The sequence below is a fragment of the Microplitis demolitor genome, chromosome 5 (assembly GCF_026212275.2).
Source record: "Microplitis demolitor isolate Queensland-Clemson2020A chromosome 5, iyMicDemo2.1a, whole genome shotgun sequence".
NCBI lineage: Eukaryota > Metazoa > Arthropoda > Insecta > Hymenoptera > Braconidae > Microplitis > Microplitis demolitor.
In genome coordinates, this window is record NC_068549.1 from 23,062,241 (window position 1) to 23,089,598 (window position 27,358).

Below are 27,358 nucleotides of genomic sequence, written 5' to 3' on the forward strand. Positions count from 1 at the left end.
TCCTAAAAACTATTTCCTTTTCAAATTCAGACCCATATGAGGGTTGGTGAACATGGGTGAACATGGGTGGAGATGATTTTCTATGAAGAGTAGCCCGTAACTTTGCTCCTGTTGGGAATAACCCATCACGCCATAAACGTTTTTTGTTCATTATGATGCCCTCTAGTAGGAAAAGCCATAAAACGTCCTGGGAATAATTTACTTTTTGAGAAATTGACGTCGGGCAGATACGGGCAGATGACACTGTCTATGCAATATTATAAGAAGTGGCCCGTAACTTTGCTCCTGTTGGGAATAACCCATCACACCACAAACGTTTTTTGTTCATTATGATACCCTCTAGTAGGAAAAGCCAAAAAAAGTCCTGGAAATAATTTATTTTTTGAGAAATCGACGTCGGGCAGATACGGGCAGATGACGAGTTTTGTGGATTTTTCGGAAAATTTTTCCCTGTTTAGAATATCTCAGCACAATAGCAACGTTTTTTGTTCCATTTGATGTCCTCTACTCAAAAACTCGAAAAAGTTTAAAGAATATTTTTTTTCTGATCTATGACCACGCGCCAGATGGTCGAACATGAAAAGGGATTGGCGCGGATGCTTCTGTTTCTCAATTTGTCACTAAAAATTTTTTCTACAGAACAGGATAAAATAGAGTAGTCATTTTTTATTAAAAAACCTGAATCGTCTTTACTACTCTTTAAGAAAATAAAAAATAAATCATCTCGCTAACGTTATTTAAATTGTTTCTTTTGCGTAAATGTGAGCCGCCTGCGCCCCACTTTGCCTCGTCTACCATCAAGTAACATTTTTTCAAATAATTATTGTAATAGCTTTCTCGCGTATGTCGGTAAGAAATATCATTTTAGTTAATTATTTTAATTATCCGCATAACAAACAGCTGACTGTTCGAATCAAGTTTTTTTTTTAACCAACCATAAAAATTCGGCAATCAATACTTCAGACATTAAATTAATTAACAATCGTAATTAAAATAAATGAAAAATCGATTTGCAATATAATAAACTGAATGTAATAGTCGCATCGTATATTTATAAATTAAATTCAAGCAGATACAATTAAATAATAATTAGTGAATGTCGAGGAAGGAAAATATTAACAGACAAAGACTGGATCCCGGAGAGGAAGAGAAGGGCAATTAAAATAGATCAATATATAGTCAGCGTAATAACGATTTGTTCGGGCTCGGATGGTCCACCGGTGCATGAAGAAACGTAATCTAGGTCGGATTCACAGACACAAAGCGCTCAAACGGAAATTACATATCTCTAGCACTATAAATATTATTATTTTTAAAATTATATGTAAATAAATGTGCGCTTTGAGCAAACCCTCAATAAATACACTATCGTAATTATAAATTAATTCCGGGCAATTGAATTCGTTAGTTTACCTAAAACATATATATGCTTCTGAAATATATATCAAGAGTATTCATATACTTAATCGATCCGTGGTATATTTGTTCGGGCACATTAGTGAGCTTCCCTAGCAACTGTTTATAAATTTTCATTTCACTTGTCACAGATCTAATTAAATATGGAATAAATCTACATCCTCCTTTACCTGATAATTTTAGTTTTACTTTTCTTCTTCATAAATTTTAATTTATACGAATTTAAATTTTTTATTATACTCATTTATTGATATAAAATAAATTATGTCCTCCGCGATTTGAATTATTGAATATTACGAATAAAATTGAATTGAATTTAAATTTTTATTATTTCCAAAGTAAACTGATTTAAATTTAAAAAAAAAAATGTCAAAATTTTGGTTTATTTTTTGCCGAAAGTTAAGTTTCAAAATTAAAAAAAAAAAACAATAGGGAAAATTATGTCACCTTCCCCTTTCCCCGAACGAAAAAAGTAGAGGGAGGGGGGAAGTGGAAAAATGGACCACTTTGAATTCCCCCCCCCCTTCGCCTATATATTTGACCAAATTTGAATATATATGAGAGTTACCCGAATATATATCGATATATATTTTTTCGCTCAGGCCTGCGATTAAAAACTTATAAAAAATATTTAATTTCAAATTACGGATTAAAGTCTAATAAATGTTAACAATAATTATTGTTATGTATTATAATTATAAATGAAATTGACAAAGTTGACGAACTAAATTAATTAAGATTGTTGAAAACTCGTTTATACTAGTACGAGTGCTCATATAAGTTATCACGTCAATAATAATAATTATAGGTGAAAGAGAGTGAGTATGAGCGAGTCAAAAGCATTTCGTAGTCGTAATATTAAACTGTCCTATATAATTACAACTACGGATAATTGGTTTTGCTAATCAAGAAACTTACGCCATCATCAAATTTCCTCTCACACTTACCCCCCCCCCCTTTCTTTCTTGCACTCGGTGTTGCATTCAACCCTACATCTTATTTAACACTTTCGAGTGCTCGTATCCATGCCAACAAACTATTGCAAACTAATATTTTTTTTTACTTTAATTATCCCTGAGTTAATTACCTGCACGCAAAACATCTTTAGTCTTTCATATTTTTATTGTCGTTCAACGTCATCTACAGGAAAAAAAAAACTTAAGCTTTTACTAAAAGCCTAATCAATTGTGACAGAGCACTAGACCGTAATTAACGTCGTTGTTCGAGTCACATACAACACAAGAGACAACAGACAATTTTCCGAGGGTTTAAACCAAACAAAGAAGAAAGAAAACGAGAGCAAGAGAGTGGAAAAAAATAAAAAGGATAACAATCAATTGACTTTAGTTGAAGCCACTTTTCACACCATCTTCCCACATTGTATTTCACGGCAACACTGATCAATTGCTTATACGCAGTCAATGTCTCTTTATTTACTAGCCTTTTGTCAATTTAAAATAGCGATGCTTAGCTCTGCAGTCGGCAGTTTACATCAACGGTCTGTAGATTCTCCAGCGGTAAATTCAGCCCTGGTCAAGTGAAATATTTTCATCGTATCCGTACAGCAAACAGAGAAGCTCGAGCAGCCACTGGCTACGGTTTTGTGGTCACACACGACTAGACTAAAATGTAAATAGTGTACGGACTTTATGTTACTTGGACTGCTGTGTTCAGCCCTGGGGAAATTAACGGCCGCTGAACGCTGATGCCAATTTGTCCGGTGGCTTACGTGATGAGCCAGCCTTCAGAAGAGAGGAAAAGGGAGAGAAATTTTCTGCGGCTCACTTGATCTAATTACGCCCTGTGACACATTTTAAATCGACGTCTTGTGAAATTTATGATTTATCGGTCTCCGTGTCGTTGAGTTTATTTTTTAACTCATAAATTTTATTGACAAGCTCTAATGAGATGTGAGTGTGGTTTTATGTGATAAAATCCAGGGAAACTTTTTCTTTACTGATTTATGGGATAAATATTTTTTATTTTTTTACCTCAATAAAATCGAGTGGCATTTCTTGTAAAACATTTATAACACTAATGTAATTAAATAATTATTTGATATTACATAAAATTTATCCGACCCTAGTCTCAATTTTTTTGACTCTCCAGCAAAAATGGGGCAGCCTCGAAAAAATTTTTTCCGACCCCATTTTTTCTGGTATCCGGTATTTGAAATAAAAAAAATTTAACAATCACGCAACCAATCGGATCGTATAAATCCTTCTTTTCGGAATTTTATTTACTACTAAAGTGGAAACACAAAAGAAGGCTTTAAAAATAGTCGAGGTGACAGACGTTATAGAATTATTTATAAGTTGTATGCCAATAGAAGTAAAGTATCAAGCACAGTAGTAAGCATCAGCTGAAAGCAGACTGTTCAATAAGCGACAAACAAGTTGAGATACTGTACCATACCGTAGCGTCGGTGAACAAACGCCGGAGTTAGTATCAGCGTAAATAAAGTATCTCACCCTGAGGATGCTAAGAGTCTTCTTGGTGGTTATTTTCTTCCAGCAGACTTTACGAGTGCCAGGGAGGAGCCAGAGGGGCCGAGAGGGTGAACAAGGAAGTTAAGATTCGCAAGGGGATGAAAAGTGTATCGACATGCATGTATGGCTCTCTAAGAGTCTCCTCATACACATATTTCTCAAACACGTGCATTTCCGTCTAGTACCGAGACTTGCAACCGAGACCTTAGACCAACACCAATAGATACATAAACTCTGGAGGTTAGACGTATGTGCGAGGGTGAGGATGCTATAGATATCTAGCTTGGGAAAGTGAGATTTATAGGGAAAGAAAACTCCGCGAAATTTTACGAAATTCCATCCACGAATGGCGATCGTCTATCGAAGAAACACCCTCAGTCAGTACCGGGTTCAGTCTCTGTCTCTGTTCTCGTCTCCGTCGGCGAGAAGAAAGAAAATGTTGATAAAATAAAATATAAAAAGTTGTTAGAAGGAGAGAGGGGTAAGAGACAGAGAAAGATAAAGATAAAGAGAGAAAGCTTTCATGTTCCACTTTATTCCATTCATTTTTATTCTTTTTCACTCCACTAGTAGTTCTTACTCTCTTCCTCTACTACACTTATATACTTTTATACTCGTTTTCTTTATTCCGAGTCCAATCGCAACGCGGTTTTTTAAAAGTATATATAGACGTCTCCGAATGCGAGCTCTCGCGACTTAACTCGTCGAGTTTGTTCGTTTTACATTTTTTTTTTTACTTTTACTACTCTCTTATTGGCTCTCTATATATTCTCACGACAATCGATTTTCTTTCTATACAAGACCTCATACTGCCTTCAGACTTTGTGACTTGGATATCATGGATTTGTATTGACCCGTTACTTTTTTTTCATTTATCATTTTTAAAAATAATAATAATAATAATAATAATAATAATAATAATAATAATAATAATAATAATAATAATAATAATAATAAAGTTTTAGCGGGAATTTCAAATAAAAATCCATTAACAGCAATTATGAAAATTAATTATTCAAAAAAAATTCCAACTCATTAGCGAGTATAAAAGAAGCGGATTTAATTGTCAATACTTGTTAATTATCGAGCTTAAATTTTTTGTTATCATTATTCCCATCCCCTATTGCCTAGACAATCCCAGTTAATCAGCACTAAGCATTCGAGCGCAAAGTGCAATTTGAAACAAAAAAAGGGGCAAAGTAAAGGCTCCCAGCAATCGATAAGTTACTAAAAAGAAGCAAATGGTCTCAAGTGCATTTCCTTTATTGCCCGCACCCTGTTGCCTGAATCGTTCGCCAGTGGAACGACCCTCGCTCCAGCCAGACCTCCCCTTTTTTAAGCTCTCCCGACTCTAAATGTACCTACTTATAACGCTACTTTAGATACTGCTATTGCCACTTCAATTCCAACCCACACCAGCTAATGCTAAAAAAAGTATTTCCTCTCCCTCTCCCTCCTTTCCTTACTTAAACTCTTTTTTCTACTTTCCTTTTCATTACTACCCCATATCAGGTACTATTTGAATTAGTAACCCTTCCGAGTTACCAAAAGTTAGTACGTAAACTTGGTAACTTGCCAACCTAAGTCGATTTAGGGATACCCATTCAACTATAAAGCACAGGAATCAATACAGAAACTATTTCTAGACCCCGAGGTATTTGGGATTCGATAAAAATTTTTTTTATTTTCTTATCAATAGACATCATATATAAACATAGGCAAGAGTGGGGCAATATGAGACACCACTTTTTATCAAAAACAAATTTTGTTGTAAATGCTCATATATTGTCCAGAGATCGGGCCCAATTAACTCTTCGGGGCAAGATGGATTTGAAAATCCCCCAAATATTAATCCGCATCTGCTACAGATCCTCATAAATTACAAAAAATAATTAGTGACTAAAAAATTTGTCGTGTCTCAGTCTTCCCTGTACTCAAAATTTCGAAATGGTCACACTATTTGGAATGACTGATTCACCCCATATTTTTTCTACATTCATTACATAAACATGTGCCAAAAAAACAAATTTTTTTATAAAAAAATGGTGTCTTACTTTGCTCCACTTCTTCATATATTTATTTATAGTGATTGAGAGAAATTTGTCAGTATTAAGTTCAAAGATCTCGTGGATTTCCGTTACACGCAAAGTTACAAGACGAAGACCTCTACGAAGAGAAGGAAGAACAAGAGAATGGTAAAGGGAAAGGGAAAGAGAAAGAGGAGGATAAAAGTTAGCGAGTTATCTGTCTTGCGGTTATCCTAGAGATTTGTCTTTGGTAGCCGCAAATATTGGCATCCGGAACACGGTACTCTAACTCAACTGGTGATTTGTTAAAGTTGGTATATATGCATCTTGGACTTGACAAGGCCACGTCGGTTACCATGTATACACGATCGAGGATGGTTAAGGGCAGAGGGGAAAGATAAACTGTAAATTCGTTTGTGGAATTTTATGTACGTCGGCTGAAGACACAAAGAATGGGGTCGAGTAAAATTTTTTTAAGATCCACTGGGAAATACGTCATCCGTTTACTTTAGCCTTTAGGATTGCATGTATAATTTTATGAAAAATAGAAAAAAAAATGAAAAAGAACTTGGATGAGTTGAATGAGTAAAGCCAATATTTTTACACAGAACTTTTTATTTTATTTTGCTGGAGTTTATTTTAAAGTTTTTATTTTATCGAATGGACGAATCGAATCTCTGACTTACGTGCTGTAGCTTAACGCTAGTTCACGTAGCTAATTCAGTTCGTGGGGATTTTGGCAAATGGATTAGCTTTGGCGAATTCACTTTTTTTTTCTATTTTTTTTCACTGACGGTAGAGTGGGTATTTAATTAAAATGAATGCTCGTGTTTTACTTAACTGTGAGCTAAATATTGTAAATTAAATTAATAAATATTTGGGGTAATTAAATAGCTTTTAATTATTTGTATTTACTGTTAGTGCTCTGCTAAAATTCTAGAGCAGAAGTTAATTTTTTATGGGAACGTGGGAGGAAAAATATATATAATTTATTTTATGGAGAAAAATAGTCTATCGATTATTTATTAAAGCTCGGATTTATTTTATTTTTTCGATTTATTTTTATTGAAACTGATGTTATTGCTTCAGCAGTCGTTAATAAATAATGACTTTTTAATGGAATGACGCTATATACTACACTATTTTTATAAATCGATCTGTTGTTACTTTACGCTCTTTTTGCTATCGATTGCATGATCAAAATTTTAATCATCATGAACATTTTTTTTTTCACTGTCAAACTTTAATTTAAATTGAAATAACTCAAGAACTATGGGGTTTACGAAAAAATCTAAAGAGTCCTTTTTTGTAGGAAATTTTATTCTCTACAAATTTGTTTCTATCCATTTTTATCGTATCTTTAATAAATACCTCGTAATTTCGATTCAAATGCCCAAATTTTGATAAAATTAAAATCTTAATGACTTTTATATTTAAAATGAAAATTCCGGCTTATCTATTGAAAATACGTCAAAAATGTACAGATACATTTTGATAGAAAATAAAATTTCCTACAAAAAAGTTCTATATAATTTTATTCATAAATCCAATAGTTTCGGCGCAATGTTGATTTAAAGTCAATAAAATAATTTCGTCCTTTTTTCAGCTAAAATTCTATTTGAATTATTATTATTATTCAAATAAAAAAAAAAACTGTGTACTCAATCAATGTTAAAGTACGATAATAGTCTGCAGTATTTTATCAGCGTGAGAAATAAAATAGTAATGGCTACAGAAAATAAAAAAAATTTTTTTAAAATTACTACTACTGCAACTGCTGGTACTATTACCCTCTATAGAGTAAAATAAAAAATTACAAAAATGCTATGAGTTGATCTCTGGTACTTCTAGATAAGAGAGTAAAAATGGAATAGTCAAGAGTTTTATTTTATTATATTTTTTTCCTCTCGAGTTTAGCCGTACAAAGTATTCGTTGATTACAATGTCCACGAACCCGTAGTATCGCAAGCTCTTCAGGGATTTCGAGAGTTTTCTATCTGAAATTCCGAAGCCCGTCGTAACATCACGGGCTTCAGTTAGCCCAACATCCTGCAACTGCTCGCCATTTACCCCATCTATACATTCGTTCCCGTACAAAATATTAAATATTTGTTCATACTTTTCATCTCATAAAGCATACAGCAATAGCTTTATTGCTTTTGATAAGTTTCAAATTACACTCGGATTGAATTAAATAGCAGCTTATTATAATGCAAACAGCCAGGATGTGAGTGCACGCAATTGATTTTCAGCTCACTTGGATCATTCAGTCGAGGATACTTGATTTTTTTTATTTTTACGAGTGATTATTATCCTCCTCTGTTTGATCACTCAGTCCTACTATTTTTTTACTCGAATTGCTTCCGTCAATACTCGGGAGAGAAATACTTTTAATTTATTTTTTTTTTTTTCATTTGAAATATTTCTTTTTTCATAAAAAGAAATAAAATAGTTACCAATTCTTCCATTATAATTTTTTTTTAAACTGATCATCCTTAATGCAAACTCTTAACTATTAATAACCGAGTGCTTTGCTCTCGTTTTAAATTTTTCATGGATACTCAGACATTAAATCTCATTTATAATTTATATTCTCATTGTCAGTTGAACTGTTCTTATATAAATATCATGAAATCTTCCAGAGAACTCAACTAATTGACTTGATTTTTTTCCATCGGCCTTAAATTCTGCTACAAAAGAATCCTTTTAAATATCAATATTGTAATCCTCCTGGTTTAATTACAATAAATATATTGAGCTAAAAACTGAGGGATCAATGCCGGAAATCTAGCGGCCATTTTAAATTTTCACATCACTTCTTATTTAACAAAGATGGCGGGTCGGCAAAAAGGCGGCAAATTCAAAATTCAAATTTCATCCGACAACTGGTATTTCATATTAATTATTTTTATTGTAAACTATTTGAGGCGTGGACTGAATTATCATTTTTAAATTATAACAGAAAATAATTTAATATTTATTCGGGCGTACAATTTATCGTACCGTGACACCTTATTAGAAAAAGATATCTAAAAATACAAACTTTTTTCTTCATACTGTCATTACTTAATTCCACTAAAAGCTTTCAGAGTCGTTGCATCTGAGTTCTTTTTACGTAAGCTTGCCCACCAATTTTTATCTTTACTTTTTACTCTTACTCTTACACACACCCACACATTTTCATTTATATATCTCGCGTCTATTTATTTTTTCATTTTTATTTTCCATTTACATTTTTAACTTTCCGCTAAAAAAATAAAAAATTTTCTAAAATTCGGGAAGTTATTGGTTTCGGTCCGATTTTCGAAAATCGAATTTCTAACAGATCTTGACGTTTTGAGGTTCTAGGAAGCTATTCTGACTACAGCGGAAAGTTTTGGGGCTGGCCCGCAGGGTCAACCGATAGACAATTTTTCTTTCGCCTCGAATCCCTTATCTGAAAAATCTACCCCGATCCACCGTTAAAATAACAAAAAACTAAAAGGTCCATGGTATTTTTACTCACTAAAATGTAAATTTAATCCTTATGGCGTCAATCAAATCCGTAATCCTCCTCACGTACCATAAATTTATTTACCAAAAATATTTTTTTTACTATAATTTACTCTTCCGAAATTTTTTTCTCTATCGAAATATTTTGGTCCCGACCACTGAAGCATTATTCACACCTGAACAAAATATATGAGAAATATATATAAATATATATCACCCAGTTTGATCGATACATAAAAAAACAGAATAGCCTCAAAGTGAATTTAAATGCGTGAATTGTATCCCGTTAAAATTTGCATTTATATTTTCACCTGCTACACATCTAGATAACAAAATAAATGTTCATATATATATATTAATATACATATATATGCCTATGTATAGAGATAAAGCTGTGGTAAAATATTTTTAGGGAATGAAAAATATGTAAAGTCGAGTTTGTAAGGCAGATGAAAGGTTTGAGCTCTCCAATTCAACGCTAAATTATTTTATATATGCATTAAAGTTTGTTTAATATATTACACATACATACATATGTATATGATGTATAGAAATAAGTGCAGGGCTTTGTTTTCTCTAGTGCAAGCTCACTTATCTATCTTGCCTCACGTCAAAACCACCACATGAATTATTATTAATCGGTAACCCATGGCTGCTTGTCAGCCGTTTGCAAATTAGCGCGCCTACGATCCTCTACTTATTATATATGTATATGTATATGTATATAAATATATATCCATGTATACTACATTATAACCGTTCATGAATATTCATTACTGTTTACATGTACATAATTCTCGGCTGCCATGTAATTATCAGTCTGACATATCTATTTTTTTTTTTTTTAATTAAATTTACATTTGAGCATTGGGTTTAAATTTTTTATTCATTATTTGGGTTGTATATAAATATATGCTTGTCGAGATTGCTGGCATAATTTTTTAATTTTTTTTGAGTCTTTTTTTTTAGTTAAAAATTTGAAAAAAAATCATTTTTTAGTTTTGAATTTTTTTATGATACTAAAATTTTTTTTTTCCAAATTATTTTAAGAATGGAAATTATAAATTTTTTTGTATTCGACATGTGCAAATTTTTTTTTTTTTTGTAATTGATTTGTTGAAAAAAAGCAAAAATTATCAACTGTCTATTAAGTTGAGGATTTTTGTTTGAAGTTCAAATTTTTGTTAAAAAAAAAAATTGACTGCAGTAAAATATTAAAATTGGAATTTTTAATTAAAATACTAATTTTACAATGCAGACTTTTACTGATGAATGAATAAATTAAAATTGGAAAAATAAAATCCAACTCGCGGAGATGAACGTTAATAAATCTAAATTTATCATAAATGATAATTAAAATAAATATTAAATCGACATTTTAAAAATAATTATTTTAAGCGACGAGAATATGCAATGTGGCCTCAATATTATATTCCGTAAAATATTAATAGAGGCAATTTAAATAGAATTATATTAATATGGATCTTTTGATAATTGACGCGAAAAATATTTTTATTTTATTTGCTCAATGGATTTCCATTGGTGGAAAAGCTGTCGGACAAAAGCATCCAAAACTAAATATTCATAAGATTTTTCGCGGCTGCATAATTTTGAATAGAATTATCATTCGTAAACGACTCAATATTATAATAAGTGAAAAAAAAAAGTTGGAAACCCAACAAAAGTACCAAAAACAATGACAAGTTTGTATTAAAATAGAATTATTCCGAGTCCCGATGGTTTTACTCTTTTAAATTTAAATTATCTCAAATTGATTCAGTTTTAATTATGCAGATAGTAAATAAATATATACATATATACAATTTATCATGAATAAAAAAGAAAATGAAATAAAACAAAATTGAATCGACAGAGCATAAAAGATTAAACGAATGATGTTTCCTCTCTGGCAACCAGGAATCGTCTACAACTTTAGTTTGTTTGAGTTTAATTGAGCTAAGAACTTTCCGCCTTGTATTTCGTCCATCTTTATTTCATTTAATACATTTATTTTACTTTTATTACCGAGTTTATAAACCTATTTTACCAATTTTACTATCTCTCTATCAAATTAAGCAAAGGCGGGCAAAATTACCCCTTATTCATTTCTAAACGCCTGGGGTAAGATGAAACACCAATTTTTACTTATCGTTATCAATATACGGGTAAACCGGTCATCTTCAAATGTCTGTACATTTTTTTAAATTCAAAATTTTGAATATTTGGCGGGTAAATTGGAAATTTAAATTTTTGGTGAAAATTTGAAGCCGCCATTTTGCCCTGGGTTACCAACTTACCCCATAAATTTTTTTCCAATAGAATTTCATTTTACGTATAAATAAATTTAAAAGTTTGATAACATGAAATTTAAATTTTTGATATTTCAAAATAATTATAATTATGATTGATGGGATTGTATAAAATAAATTTTGAAATTCCGTCATTTCAAGACTCATGATTTATGAAAGTTTATTTTAAAAAAAGAAAAAGTTAATTTCTATCGGTTATTTTTCTGTACGTCTGTAACTGGAGCTGCTGCTGACGTGGTTGAATGAATAATGTTAAAACTTGATGTTTCAATGTTGTATGATCGTAACCCGAAGGCAAAGTTACTATTTTTATTATAGATATTAATTTTGAAAAGTAGGTTATCAATGTCTGGTTTAAATTAAACAGACATTGCCATGAATTTTTATTCGAGCCCCCGTTTCCACGGACTCGAAAATCAATTAACTGGCGTGATCTTTTACAAGACTCTATTGAACGATAATAACGTGCACGCGGATAATAGTTGCCAACGAATTGCCGCAATAAGTCGTAACTTGTAAGAAAATCTGGTGTAATAAACTCGGCAACTTTAGCTATTACCTTTAATAACACCAATTTCAATGTAAGAAACTGAAGAATAGACAAGATTAATAGCCCACTTTCAACGACCATTTTAATCTGCCACCTAAAAAATCCATTTTTCTATAAACTTTCTTTTAAACTTTTTCATTATCCTTTATTTTATTTTTTATTACATCACTTTCTAATTTTTTTTAAAATTTAAATTCACTTTTCCTCATTAGAATTTTTTTTCCGTCATTTCGTGCGTACTTTCGTCTGCCCGCTACTGCGATTTCATTTTAAATACTCAATTAATTAATTCAATTTTTGTTTTTACACTTCAGAGTATCCTTTTGAAGGACTCTACAAAAAATAACCAACAAATTCCTGACTAATTAATTATTATTATCAAAAATGATTAAACAAAAACGTTTTTTATCAGGCGTGCATACTTTTGTCTGCTAATAATTACAATTTCATTCAAAATTTTCAGTAATTCAATTCAATTTTTTTTCACCCACTTCAGGAGATCCTGAGAAATTCCCCAGAAGAAATCACTACCAAATTCCATATCAATAAATTGTTATCAACAAAAGCATAATAGAAAAAATTTCATTATTTATTTTTCAAGTTTCCCGGGTATTTTTATATTTTTCCGTCCTAGTAAATTAATAAAAATATAAATCATTGTTATTATCGATACCCAATAGCCATAAAAAATAATAATAAAAAATAAAAGTATATATATATCTATAGATGCATGTATATATTAAAATAGTAAAGGTGATTCCGAAACAAAATGCCATGGGTATATAAATCAGTTGGCATGTCATGAGCAACTGCTCGTGTACAGTAGTACGTATAGACTCGAGAGTAATTAATTTAAAATCAATTGACTTGATCGTTTTGTCACGATCGTGGCTGTGCAAAAATTATATTCAGTCTATTCGCTCGGTATATCGACAATTTTAAATGGAAAATGACGTACGCTTGAATTCACTTTACAAGCTATATACATCTACATATATACATATACTTTTTTTATTTATCTAATAGTGCATTAACAATGTGAATAATTGAAATCTATAAATGTAAATAATGGGAGCAATGAGACGACGAGAGAAGGGTTGTTCCACGTCATCACGTAGTAGTTGTCGTAGTTGTTGAGTATACCCGAAGATAATCGAGTTACACTATCGACCACTCCTATATAGACCTATGCAGTAAGCCTATAGTCACTTTTAATTAATGCAATTTGCAATGCCGTTAGTTCGGTGCAACACGTGCAGATTATCTGCTAAATCTTTCTCAATCCTATACTATCTGCAAATTAGAATACAAAATCCTATAGCCCTCTCCTCTTGTCGACCTCTCGCTATCCCTTTCTCTATATCTATATCTATACATTCATATCTATAGATATGCAGATGTAATTTATAAATTTTGTATTTTCATCAGTATAAGTGGATTGTCGGCGAACTGATAACGACTGTTTATTACTGATATTACCATCCTCCCTGTTCGTTATTCTGATTAAGATTTATACTTTAATTTAATTTAAATTTTAAATTAAAATTAAGACGCGGGAAATATTTATTATTACTTTTAATTGAGTGTCAAATTCCACTGAGAATTTCAACCAGAACTTTATCGATTTTAGAAATTTTTTATAAAAAAATAAATTAATTAATATAGCTAATAAATAAATATAAACTTTGGTTGTTACAGTGGCTGGGTCTGGGTATAATGGCAGTGGGAGTTTGGGCATGGAAAGAAAAGGACACATTTAGCAATCTTTCCCGACTTACCAACATCGCACTCGACCCGGCATTTATCCTCATTCTAGTCGGTAAGTAGTTATAGTCCCTTTATATATATATATATTATATATATATATGTATTTTTTTCCCTTTTTTCTCAAGTATTTTTTGCCTCGATATATAATAATGGCCGCAACAACTTGGACATTTCGAAAAGTCGTACGGTTCGATCGATATCCTGCAGGATGTAGCACCACAGGGGACTGAAAGTAAAGACAAGAGTTTTCTCTACATACTTCCAAACTGTCTTTCAACACTTATACACTCAGCTACACAATACATCCTCACCAGTCTCACCACAAATACTCAACTATCAGCAGATTCGCTATACACCTTTAGGGTAAAAGTGCGAGGAAATAAACGCCAACAGTTTCCACCCTCGGGCAGAAGTGAGAAACTTATCAAGTTCCGGAAGTACAGATTCTTGTTCTCAGCCACAGAATGTTGCTCTTCGCGAACCGAACTTGATTTCTGTCCCTTAGGCTCTCATTAAATTAACGATTTACATTTTATTATTTTTTTCATCCTTCGATGATTAAATTTAAAAAAAAAATATCCAGTCACTCAAACGGAATAAAATCTCAAGCATTTTTTTATGCTTCCCTGAGAATATAAAAGAAAAAAATTGTAATTGTTTGCCTGTTTAAAAGTAGCGGCTCCGAAATTAAAAATAAAATGCTGGTGATTAATAATTAATTAAGTTAGTGAGAGATTAAAGTGTAAGAAAATTTTTTAGCTCAACTTATGCTTGTAGTAACGGTCCAGTATATCCCGAAAAGGCGAGTGAGATGTAATTTTCGAGGTTAAAGTTGTGAAAAACTGGGTGGTAATAAATTAACAGCCGTTTGCTACGTTAACGGATTACGTGCTCGAGTCCTGGACTTTACTTGGGGGACGGAGAAGACTCGGACGATACTAGTGTCTGATAAAGATAGTTCTGTAGATAGAAAGACCAAAGTAGCTGAACAAAAATGAAGTTACGAATATCAAAAAGTAAAACGAGCTTAACGACTTTAAAGATTAACTAACAAGCTTTGAAATTGCGTCTTTCCTCACTATATCTAGACCTTAAATATATACATTTATATATTGATGCATATTTCAAAAATAAACCAAGAAAACTTTAAGAAAGAGGATTAATTATAATTGTTCTCTATAATCAGGTTAACTTTATCATCTTTTAATTTTTTAATTATACTTCAAATCTATAGAAAATCCTTCCTCAGAGACATTTTACAGAAAATTTATAGAAAAATCCGTCTTCAGAGAAATTTTACAGAAAATCAGGACTCGCTGCCTTTTATTGCACATTTTCGAGTACCAAAAATTGACATCCCAGCCTTTACTTTTACGAAAATCCGTCATCTAAGAAATTCTATAGACTTTCTATACAAAATGAGAACTTGCTACCTTTTATCGCACATTTTCGAGTACCAAAAATTGACATCCCAGCCTTTACTTTTAAGAAAATCTTAATATCATATAAAAAATTATATGGACTTTCTATAGAAAATTAGGGATGACTTCCTGTGTCTATAAAAAAAACTATAAAGAGTCCTTTCAAAAATAATTAATCAATTGACGAAATAACTGTTAGATAAATTGCATAGATTATTCAAGTTAATTAATTAATTATCCCAACTTGAAAAGCATTCTCAAAGTACTTTGATATTAATTCGTCCATGTAAATGCCTCTCGTCAACCAAACTTTGTAATCTCCCATCTAATCACACAAGTTTTGATAGTTTGTGCATAAATAATGTTAATTATCCCGCATTACATTTTATCACTGACCCGAATTATTTATAATTAACTTCCTCGGCGATGATAAAAACAACAAGCAATTAAAACTTCTTGATTATTTATATTTTCACCGCATCGCTATCGACACTTTGAGCAATTTAAGTCAAATACTAGACCGCGGTTTTCAATAGATTCATCATACAATCACACACACTTGCGCGACAATGGTCTATGACGTGTTAGCTTTACCCGGAATCTATATATCCAGCATCCAATGCACCCATTTGAGGGTAAATCTCATCTTTGGACTCTCCAACGTCAAACACATGGCTCTCTCATTTAATTTCCATTCACTAGACGTCTCATTGTTCCCGATAAATTTGATTTTATATTGATTCTCCTGTTAATACACTACATTTTATTCCTTAATCCCCTATATAAATAATATAAATTGAATTCATCAACTTAAATTTGTTCCTATACCTACAAAGCTTCCAAAAGTCCCAAACAAGAAAGTTAATTTTTTTAAAATTCCTCACAAAAACTTTTCACTTCAAATTTTAAAATTTGAATTTCCCGCCTTGAAAATATTTTTTTTTTGCCCGACGATTTTTAAAAATTATTAATAACTTCAAAAAAAATTCAAATTTTTCCAACTCATTATTGATATATTTGTATGTATATATATATATATATATTTTTTTTTTTAAATTACAGGTACAGTTACGTCTGTTATTGGATTTACGGGATGTGTCGGTGCACTCAGGGAAAATACTTGTCTTCTTGCAACAGTAAAATAAATTATAAATTTAAACTAAAAATTCAAATTTACTAGAAAATTGATACTCATTATTATTTTTATAGTACGCAATATTTTTGGGGACATTATTGCTGGTAGAAATGACAATCGGAGTGCTTGGATTTATCTTCAAAGACTGGGTAAATAATATTATACTAATTTAAGCACGCGCAGAATTTCCCGTGGATTAATTGCATTATTCAAATATATACATAGTATATATGTATATATATTTTTTTACTAATTTACTAAAAAAAATTTAACGTATAATGCATGCTGATTAAAGGAGAAATTGGATGAAATAAAAAATATAAAAGAGCACAATCAAGTTAAATTTAATGTTGACATATACGTAAGCATAAATTTCATCGGTGGAAAATTTTCGTATTCAGTCTGTGAATACGAGAGTACTCGACGTACGGCGATAATAAAATTTAATATGAAAATAAAATTATTTTATTAGCATATAAATGAAAATATGTTTATTACAAATATTTTAAATAATTATGATAATAATAATAATAATTATTATTGTAGATTTAAAATTCAAAAATTTCATTTTTAGATAAAATCCCAAGCGACGGGAGGCTTTCAAGCATTCATAATTCACTATAGAGATGATCCTGATCAACAAAATCTTATTGATTGGATTCAAGAAGACTGGGTATGTAAATTCTACCATAATCTCTTGATACATTCATCGAAAATTCGTTATAAGCTTTAGAAACTTACTTATCAATTTTATTCAAATTTTTCCCGCCATAATCAATTCGAAATAAATAAAGTTTCAATTATGGATCTCCGGAAATAATGGTCGTAAAAAAAAAGAAGAAAATTTCTTAAAAAATGAACTTTCTAAATCCAATTCGACTTACGAGTAAGAACTCGTACAAAATAACGCGCGGGAAAAATGATCGATTATTTCAAATTCAAATTTTTTACAGAAAAACAATCACTAGCACTGCAGAGTAGAGTTTCGAAGCCATAAGATAAATGATTGCTTATTCAAATACGAGATTTCGAATCCAAGTTCAACTTTTTAATTTCGAAATTTAAAAAATTTTCCCGGTCGAAATTAGTCCGCAAAACTAAACCATATCAAAAACGTATAGTATAAAATTGGAAATGATATAATATACAAGCGAGTATAATGTAATATAATAATATAATAATGAGAAGAGTAAAAAGGCATAACTGGAGCTGGTGGAACTTGGGATTCGATTGGTGCAATCAATAGCTGTCCGCAGAATCTCGGTCCAGGAAATTTGAATAGCAACCAAGAGAAAGCCATTGATGTTGTGTTATCAGTTTGGTACCATGTATATCATCTTTCTCGACAGTATACTATTGCTCTACTCTCTCGCTCTCTCAGGTTCATTGTCTTCCTTGCTCTTTGCAGCATACAACCACGTTTGAACCCCATTAATGGAATGCTTCCGTACCAGTTATTCCAAGAGAGATTATGCACATTTAATTGAAATAAATTCTCTTTCTAACACATATATAAATTTAAATATATACATATATATCAGACACTTAGCAACTCAATTATTCTTAACAAAAAATGAATTCCAATTTCATAAATATATATTTTAATTATAATAGTTAACGAGATTTTGTACAAGTACCTGATGCTTTTTTTTTTTTTAAATATCAAATTTGCATACAAAAAAAATAATTTTTTGTTTTGCGTTCTAGCATTTTTATCAGAGATATTGATATTAAATTTTTTTGAGAAATATAATAAAAAATATTTGTTCCACAAAGGAGATAAAAAAAATAAAATAGATTTGTTATAAAATTGGAAACAAAGCCTTTTGTTATCGATATTGTTATTTTTAAAAATGGAAAAAAATATGGAGGAAGGAAACCTAATAGCGGGAAGTCGGTGATAATAAAAAATAAAATAATATTTTTAGCTTCAATGCTGCGGTATCGAAGGACCAAAGGACTGGGATCGCAACAACTATTTCAACTGTTCCTCGAGTGAGATTGGTTCGAGTGAAGCCTGCGGCGTGCCTTTTAGTTGTTGTAAGCGGGAGGCCAACGTGAGAAGTGTAAACTATAATTTGATTACTATGCCACTCGTCAAATACTCATTCATGTCCTCCTTTTCAATCGTCATTCTCGCTACTTGCACTCCCAACCCTGCTCACTATTTCCACTCACGCACGACAACTGATACTTGTTATACATGTTTCATTTGCTGCGCTATCATCAATTTGAATCGATTTACAATGATTTAGTGCCATTCAATTTACATTAAATCATTCTGCATTATAATTATAGATTCAACACCAATTCAATTCAATAATACATGCTCTTTTAGTTTCATCAATTTATTCATTAACGTCATTGATTTATTTAGATTTTTCATTTCAGGAAATTACTAAAAATAAACAGTGTGGATATAACGTGAGAAAACCAGGAAATGTGAGTATAATTTTAATAAATTTAAATTCATCAAAGAAACGTTTTATTTTTTAGTAACATGTCCATCTTGTACGACTTTGAAAATATTAAAAATAAATATGACTTGTTGGTACTCGTTTCAAAGGAAATCTTGTGCATTAAACAAATATCAACTCAAAAATTCAAAAAAAAAAAAAGGTTAAATACCATTTAAAAAATCTGCCCACCTTATACGACTTAAAAAATATTAAAAATAAATATGGCTTGTGGGTACTCGATTTAACGGAAATTTTCTTCTCTATACGAATACCATCAAAGAATTTTACGTTTGTGAAAAAATAAACTAACACCTTTCTTAAAGAAAAATTTAAAAAATCACTAAACTAAGAATAAAAATTTAAATATCACAAGAAAACACTAGAGCGACTCCTCTGTAACAGAGTGTACTACTAATTCTTATTCTCATTCTTATTCTAATTACATTCTATCCTGAAACTAAAACTCGCTGTTTGTCTCAAAAGATTTCGGGTTCTATAATTGCTTGGTACGTGATGTAAAGTGCGATAAGACAAGTTAAATGGCGAGTTTCACGACCCAGGTGATTAAAACGTCTACCACCCGAGTAAACGATTGTGATTAATTAATAATATACTTAATTAAATAATAAAATACCGTTTTTATTCCTCTTGCTCTTAAATGCCTCGTCAACATTTTTCTTTAAATAAAATCGCGAATAAAAGACATAATTACGATAAGCTGAGGAAAATATCAAAAGAAGATTATGAAAAATCTTTAAAAGTATTTAGCGTCTACTTAAAGTTATATCTGGTTATTTGGTTGGAAATGCAGCCTGGAGAGAGAAGTATATTTGAGCGAGGTTGCTTGAGGGCAGGCGAAGAGTGGCTAGAACTGAACCTCGTACCCGTTGCCGGCACTATCGTGAGCACTATGGTGCTTCAGGTATTTTATACACCTACCTAGTCTAGATCCTCTAAAGAAATTGTTGATTGTACTTGTAAATTCAAATATAACTTGTATTGCTATGATATTACAGTACAACTTTTTTTTTTATTCATTATTGAAAAAGTTGGCATGAGCTTTCTTTGTTATTTACTTTTTTACTACACGTTGGAAACATTTTTTTTTTGTATTTCATGTACCTAGATTTTTTTATCTCTACCATTAGTGCATTTTTATAAATAATAATAATAATAATAATAATAATTTAAAATTTTTCTACACGGAGAGAAATATACGGTAACAATTACAATATACTATGAGAATAATTCTCACAACGTATGGTTTTTTTGAAATATCAATAATAAAAATGGCACCCATACAAATTATGGTAAATATTCCTATCTATATGGGTTTCATTCCTAAACGATATTAGAATAATTCCTATGTTATTATGGTAATAATTATCAGGATAAAATGGTAATAATTACCGTTAATTATCACAATAACACGGTATTAGTTACCGTGATAGTAATAATTACCGAGATAGTACGGTATCAATTACTATTATTGTACGGTAATAACTACCAGTATTGTATGGTAATAATTACCATAATATTTTGAAATTCCTCATATTATGGTAATAATTATCGTGATAGTGTGTCTTCATATTATTGTAATGAATACCATGTTAGTATGGTAATAAATAGCGTGATAGTACGGTAATAACTACCATTATTGTGTGGTAATAATTACCATAATATTTTGAAACTGCACATATTATGGTAATATTTACCATAGTAATATGGTATGAATTCACGAGAATATAGTAATAATTACCACCATATTATGGTAACTATTACCATAACATTTAAAAATTTCTCATATTATGGTAATCATTACCATAATAATTGCCATAAAATAATGGTAACCATTTTCATAATATCACAGTAATTATTATCATAACCTTATGGATGTATATTTCTAAACATACTACGAAAAATTACCATAATTTTCTCTCCGTGTATACGAAAAATATTTAAATCTATGATTACACCATTTTAAAGTAATTTTATACCCCGCTTATTTGTAGCAAATAAAAATAGTCAGCGCAAGCAAAAAATATATAAAAATTGTAAAAATAAATCCGCAGGCCACCCGAGCCAGGTAAGTTTACATCGTAAAAAAAAAAAAACAACAACAAACCAAAGTAATCAATAACGATTACAAGACGTGACATTGCGGTCTCAAGGAACAACCATAAACTATAATAACAATAACCCCAATGATAATAAATATTTCGCCAAAGTTGTATCTCTCTTTATCGGTTTCCCAACCCCAACTCCCATATACGTATACATATAATGCCACATGTATAAGAGCTAAACCATAAAAGCCGATAATGTTTCCGGTGTTACGATTGAAATACCAGGCTACTCGTTGTAAGTAAAACTATAAACGTATGCCATAAATATATACACCCACACTTCCACAGATATATCAGCATACACTAGTGTTACAGCGAACATACAAAAAAGTATACGACCAATACAAACAGAAACAGCAACAGCATTCGCAACAGAAACAGAAAATATCGCGTTTATTCCAGCTCAACATGCGATCCAATAACAAGTTGCTACTTTTTTTCTTCATACTATTCCTTTTCATATACAGTCATATATTATTATTATATCTGTGCAATCACCATCATAAATTAAAACCCAGTACACTAGAGGATCTGCGATAGCGCATACGTTGAATAGCGCGACTAAGCTAATATAACTTTTGTAAATAAATTGTTTGCTGAATAATATATTTTTTAATATTTTTTTACCTCTGTACTCTACTCCGTTCTCTTTATTCTTATATTCGGGATGAAAAACAAATATATGTGTATGCAAATACTAAAAGCGGGAGATGGAAATCTTTACAGCTAGTTTAACATCATCCATGACTAACCATTGTGCCATCAGCAAACAAAAATCATAATAATGATAATGATAATAATAAAATATAAATAGTTAATTGTAAATTTTCAAGGGATCGTGTACGTTTTTGTTTATTTTTACAGACTTCAGATGTTTCTATTTTTGAAAAAGGATGCATACAGGCTGGCGAAGAGTGGATGGAAAAAAATTTACTTGTTATTGCCACTAGCGCTATTATAACAGCGTTTGCTCAGGTACTTTTTTAAAAATAATAGTAATACTGATAATAATTGACGGGGAACTTTTTGTAAGGTGGTTTAAGCAAAGGTAAGACTAAGGAGTTTTGTCGAGGCAATTTTGTGGATTTCTGGGCATGCGATTATTTTTATGCACGCAGTAGTTTTTGATCTATTACGCTTTTTTAATTTAATTTAGAGTTTAAGTATTTTTCAACAATTTCACTTTTTTGTCTAGAGAAAGCTTTTTTATTTTTCTCTAAAAAAAAAAATCATGTCCAGATAAGAAAAGAATGACATTTAAAAAATTTAATCTTAATTCCAGAAATTAATTTAATTGAAATTTTCAATGAAACTTTTTTGACTTGAGGAATCACAAAATATTTAAAAAAATTTAATTTTAAATTTTTCTATAAAACAAATTTTTGGATCTAGAAGTTGTTTTTTTTTAAAGTCATTTTTTCTCTTGTAAAAATAAAATATTCATATTTTCATTGATAATTAGTAATAATAAATGTTCCGTTTTTTTTTTTGTTTTTTTACAGATATTGGGAATATGTTTTGCGCAAAATCTACGTGCTGACATATTTGCACAAAAAGCAAAGTGGCACTGACAATCAAGAGCCCCCACGGCAGTCTAGCATCTCATACTCCTAGATGCTGATCGATCGCGTTGAACAAACTCTACCATATATATATATGGTTTGTGGTATGAAGTCGCTATTGCTACTACTATTGCTGCTATTACGTGAAATATATATAGATATATATATACATCGTAGCTACTTGAAAAATCTACCACAAGTAAACATCTTTATTTGTCAACTGCACTTGTCACCAAATCAACTCGTAACTAAATATTAAATTCACAACTTTTTTTTTTTAAACCATAAACTTTTTTCCCGCTTATATGAAATGGAAAAAAAAATTTTAAACATTATTGATCGAACGATAATTAAATAATATTTTTTAACTATATTTTCCGTCCAAAATAAAAATGATTTTAAATTTATATTTAGACAAATAATTTATTAAAAATATTTGAACGTTTGAAGCGGATTTGATTGAAGTAAATAGTAAACAGCAAATAAAAATTGTTTGATCAATAAATTTGAATTAAATTGATTTATAAGTTTATTGAATGGTTGATAAGTTTGTTTTCAGTTTTTATAAAATTTTTAAAATAAAATATAAAAGAAGACAAATAGAGATGGATGAATTATTTTGATCAATGCGACGTCGTGGGGGCGCAGCGAGATTTTTACGGCCGGTCTCGCTGCATTCTGTTAAATATTTTTTCGCGAAGCGAACATTGGCCGCTTTTAATATACAGTTAATTAACTAATTAGTTAATGAATTAATTAATAAGTGAATAAACAATAAAAAAAATATTTTACGCTAATTAGAGCGTTACGCTGAAGAATTTTAAAAGACTACTGATTTGTCATTTTATAAAATAATAAACATTAATTGAATTTATATATATATATGTTTAACTTATAGGGAGCGTGATCTTCAATCGGTGCTACATTATCGATTTTTAGAATAAAATAATTATTTTTAAGCTGACAAATAGTTACCTGCGTTATTATTCCCGGACAAAATTTTTTTCTACCAATTTCCAAAATTTGAAATAAAAGTAACAACCAATACAGGCTTTTAATACTAATTTTCATGCAAATGTTCTGTTTTGCATGAATATCTACTCAAAAATCAAAAAAAAATTCTTTCTATTCCATTTTTAAAAATATGCCTATCTTATACGACTTTGCAACTACTGAAAATAAATATGAGTTGTGGGTACTCGTTTAAAAGAGAATTTTTTGATTTTTTCAACTATCAGCTCAAAAATCCAAAACAATTTAAGGCTGAGTAAATTTTAAAAAACGAGCCCATCTTATACATCTTAAAAAATATTGAAAAGAAGTATAGGTTGTGGGTACTCATTTTAACGGAAATTCGCGGCTGATTACAAATCTCAGCTCAAAAATTAAAAATCACCACTTTTGTCCAGGAATAATATAGCGTGTCACTGAATGAATGAAAATGTAAATTAATAGTTAAGCGTAGAAAATATTCAATTGATATGAAATTTAATTTATAACTAAAAAAAAGGGAAAATTCTGAAAAAAAAACTATAGACTAATTACTAATTAATAATTAATAATTATCAATTTAAATTATTATTAATATCTACAGTCGACATTATTTTATAAATAAATATACCAAGAGATTGTTGACTGCAGTTATATTTATAATGAAGGGTCCATTTATAATAATTTATACAGTTTAATTGTAAATTCGAATCAATAAAAAATAGCGGGAATAATTTAAATTATTCGCGGTCTATTTATTTTTAAAGTAAATGGCTCGAGGAATTTACTGTATCGAGGATTTAATTTTAGACGAATTGTTGATTCGAATTTACGATCCGCTGTATCAATTTACTAATTAATTTATTAATTTAATTGTTATTTAATCAAAAATAAACTTATGCTGCCCTCTTAATATTTCATCGCAATTCAAACGCTAACATATTTATTTATTTAGCCCGCGATATTGAGATAAAGCAATTTATGTGTGTAAATCATCACGTTTAAGTTAAAAGTATGAAATAACAGCTGAGACGTTAATTGTTATAAATAAAATCAATAAAAAAAATATATATATTAAAATAAATATATTAACTGATTAATGATTAATTAAAGGAATAAATGTGTAGATAATTGCTTGGAGTAGAGATTTTTTAAAATCATTTAATAAAATAAAAAACTCTACTGTTAATTTAATGTCTGAATTAAAGTCATTATGCGCATAAGTTATGAAACTCTACCGTGATCTAATTGATACTGACAAAAAAAAAATAAAATAAAGACAATTGACACATTTTTGATGATGAAATTTAAAAAAAGGTTCAGTGTCACTGATTTGTTGGAAATTTTTGTGTTAATTAAATTTTTTATTTTAATATGACCATTTTAGACGGCTTTGAAAATATTATACTTAAGCAGGGCTTGTTGGTATTCGTTTGAAAGGAAATTGTCTGCTCCATGTGAATATCAACTCGGAAAACTAAAAAATTTGATTTAAATCAAAGTTTTCGACATGTGTCCAACTTATGGGACTTGGGAAATATTTGAAATAAGTAGGGCTTGTTGGTACTCATTTTTCTGAAAATTTTGCGCTCTACACGAATATCAGATTCAAAGTCCATTTAATAATAATCGGCACCAAATATGACAGCAAACAGCCACATTCGATTTCATAAAAAATTCCAACAAATTTCTCTGAACCGTAATTTCAAGTCTTTATTTTATTTTTCTCTATAAAAACGTGATTTTATATTTAATACACTTATTAAAATACTAAACTAAATACGAGAATCAGTTGTGAAGGCTGTGTTCCAAACTTGAATTGATTACTATATATATATATATATATATATATATATATATATACTGATAAATAACATAACAAATATCGCTTATTATTTATGAATGATAAATAAAAGCATAAAATGATTAAATAGCTATCAAACTTGTTTAATATAATATATAATATAATATTAAATTTATGAATTTTTTATAAAATATACCTGATCCGATATTCTTTGATGTATTTTATTAATATATATTATTATTATATGAATATACGGGTCATGTCTATAAAATGAGTTTGCTTTAAAAAAAATAATCAATAGTATGTTTAACATTGTACTAATTTTTTTTAAAGTTTCCCCATTTTGCTGCCTCATTATTATAATTATTATTTCAATATGATTACATCAGTCTTCGTATAGCTAAATTACTGCCGCCGATTTACTCATAACAAATAAACAAATAAACTATCTATGTACATTAAAATGTAAATGCCATGATTTAATTGATATCGTGAGAGTGATTATTAAATGGGTGCTTATGTATAAATAATTTAATTTAATCACTTAAAATGTCATGTGTGTTTGTGAAAAAAAATCTAAACTTTTTTCTTTAATTTTTATCAAAAAAAATGTAATAAGAAATTTTTCATTTTTGTTTTCAATAAATTATTTATTTATCCTATCAATTTATCCTCGAAATTTTTTCAATTGTCAAGAAAATGGCGGCTATTATATGACTGCGTCAAAATGGCGGCTTTTGAATAAGCGCGTAAAATTCAAAATCATATAAAATGGCAATGAAATTGTAAAAACGGAACAATGGTGACTGAAATTACAAGTGTGAATATAGCAGACATTAGACAAATTAAAAATTATAAATTAATAGAGTAAATAATTAAAAAAAAACTATTTATAAAAAATGCACTTATTAATTTTTTAATTTTTTAAATGCGCATTTTTTCAAAATTATATTTTATCAATTATTTACTCTATTTATTTATAATTCAAATTTGTCTGATGGCTGCTAACTCATAAAATTACAATAAAAATTTTTGTTTTTATTTAATTCGATGTTAATTTAAAAATAAAAATGATAATTAAGTGTGAAAATTAAATGAAATTTAAAAAAAAATTTCAAGCAATTTTTTCTAAAATAAATATTTTTAAAAATGTAAATAATGTATATTTATTTGTAAAAATAATAATAAACAAAACTGCGTATTGCTTGACCAACTCAAATTGTAACATATAGATGTTGGGAAATATTGTATGATATTTTACTTTAAAATTATTGAGCCACAATTATCTTTTGCGCGTATTGATCACTCATATATATAGATATATACATATATATTTACATGTATAGCATCGATAACAATAACAATAGAATAGAATTTCAAGATAATTTGAGGCAACTGAAACAATTAAAATCAGAGGTACGCGCATTTTATTATTTTATATAAATTTGATAATCATACGGATATTGATTTCATATATCAAGGATTGAATTTAATTATAATTGAAATTTGTGTGAACGCATTGTTATATTGTCTATGATACTTGGGTGTATATGAATATTAATGTGTATATTTATTTCCGGTAGTCAATGACTGCATTGAGCAATTAATGATGACAATTCAACAATGAATCAGTGAAAAAAATTTTATATTTGAGTACTGAGTCATTATTTTCTTTTAGCGCTTTTGTTGAATGAATAATATATATATAGACACTCATTGTATTATAAATAAAATATATAAGCTATAACTTGTAAATAAAGTGTTGGAATTTTACGTCTTAAGTATCAAGTCTACTGTTTTTATCAACTAAA

At 29.7% G+C, this 27,358-nt stretch overlaps 1 protein-coding gene across 2 annotated transcripts in view; it reads left to right on the forward strand.

The window, feature by feature from the left end:
* The window catches only part of LOC103570783 (tetraspanin-5), a 64,511-nt gene extending 38,935 nt beyond the window's left edge, over nt 1-25,576 (forward strand). The window contains exons 2-10 of one of the 2 annotated variants that reach the window (XM_008548647.3): nt 13,982-14,102; nt 16,534-16,607; nt 16,681-16,755; nt 17,181-17,279; nt 18,535-18,663; nt 18,998-19,048; nt 19,877-19,987; nt 22,056-22,166; nt 22,694-25,576. In XM_008548647.3, coding sequence (XP_008546869.1) covers nt 13,982-14,102; nt 16,534-16,607; nt 16,681-16,755; nt 17,181-17,279; nt 18,535-18,663; nt 18,998-19,048; nt 19,877-19,987; nt 22,056-22,166; nt 22,694-22,762 — 840 coding nt within the window. In that variant the 3' untranslated portion in view covers nt 22,763-25,576. Of the gene's footprint in view, nt 1-13,981; nt 14,103-16,533; nt 16,608-16,680; nt 16,756-17,180; nt 17,280-18,534; nt 18,673-18,997; nt 19,049-19,876; nt 19,988-22,055; nt 22,167-22,693 lie in introns of both variants that reach the window. The other variant, XM_008548643.3, reaches the window with a different exon arrangement.
* Nucleotides 25,577-27,358: the final 1,782 nt, after the last annotated feature.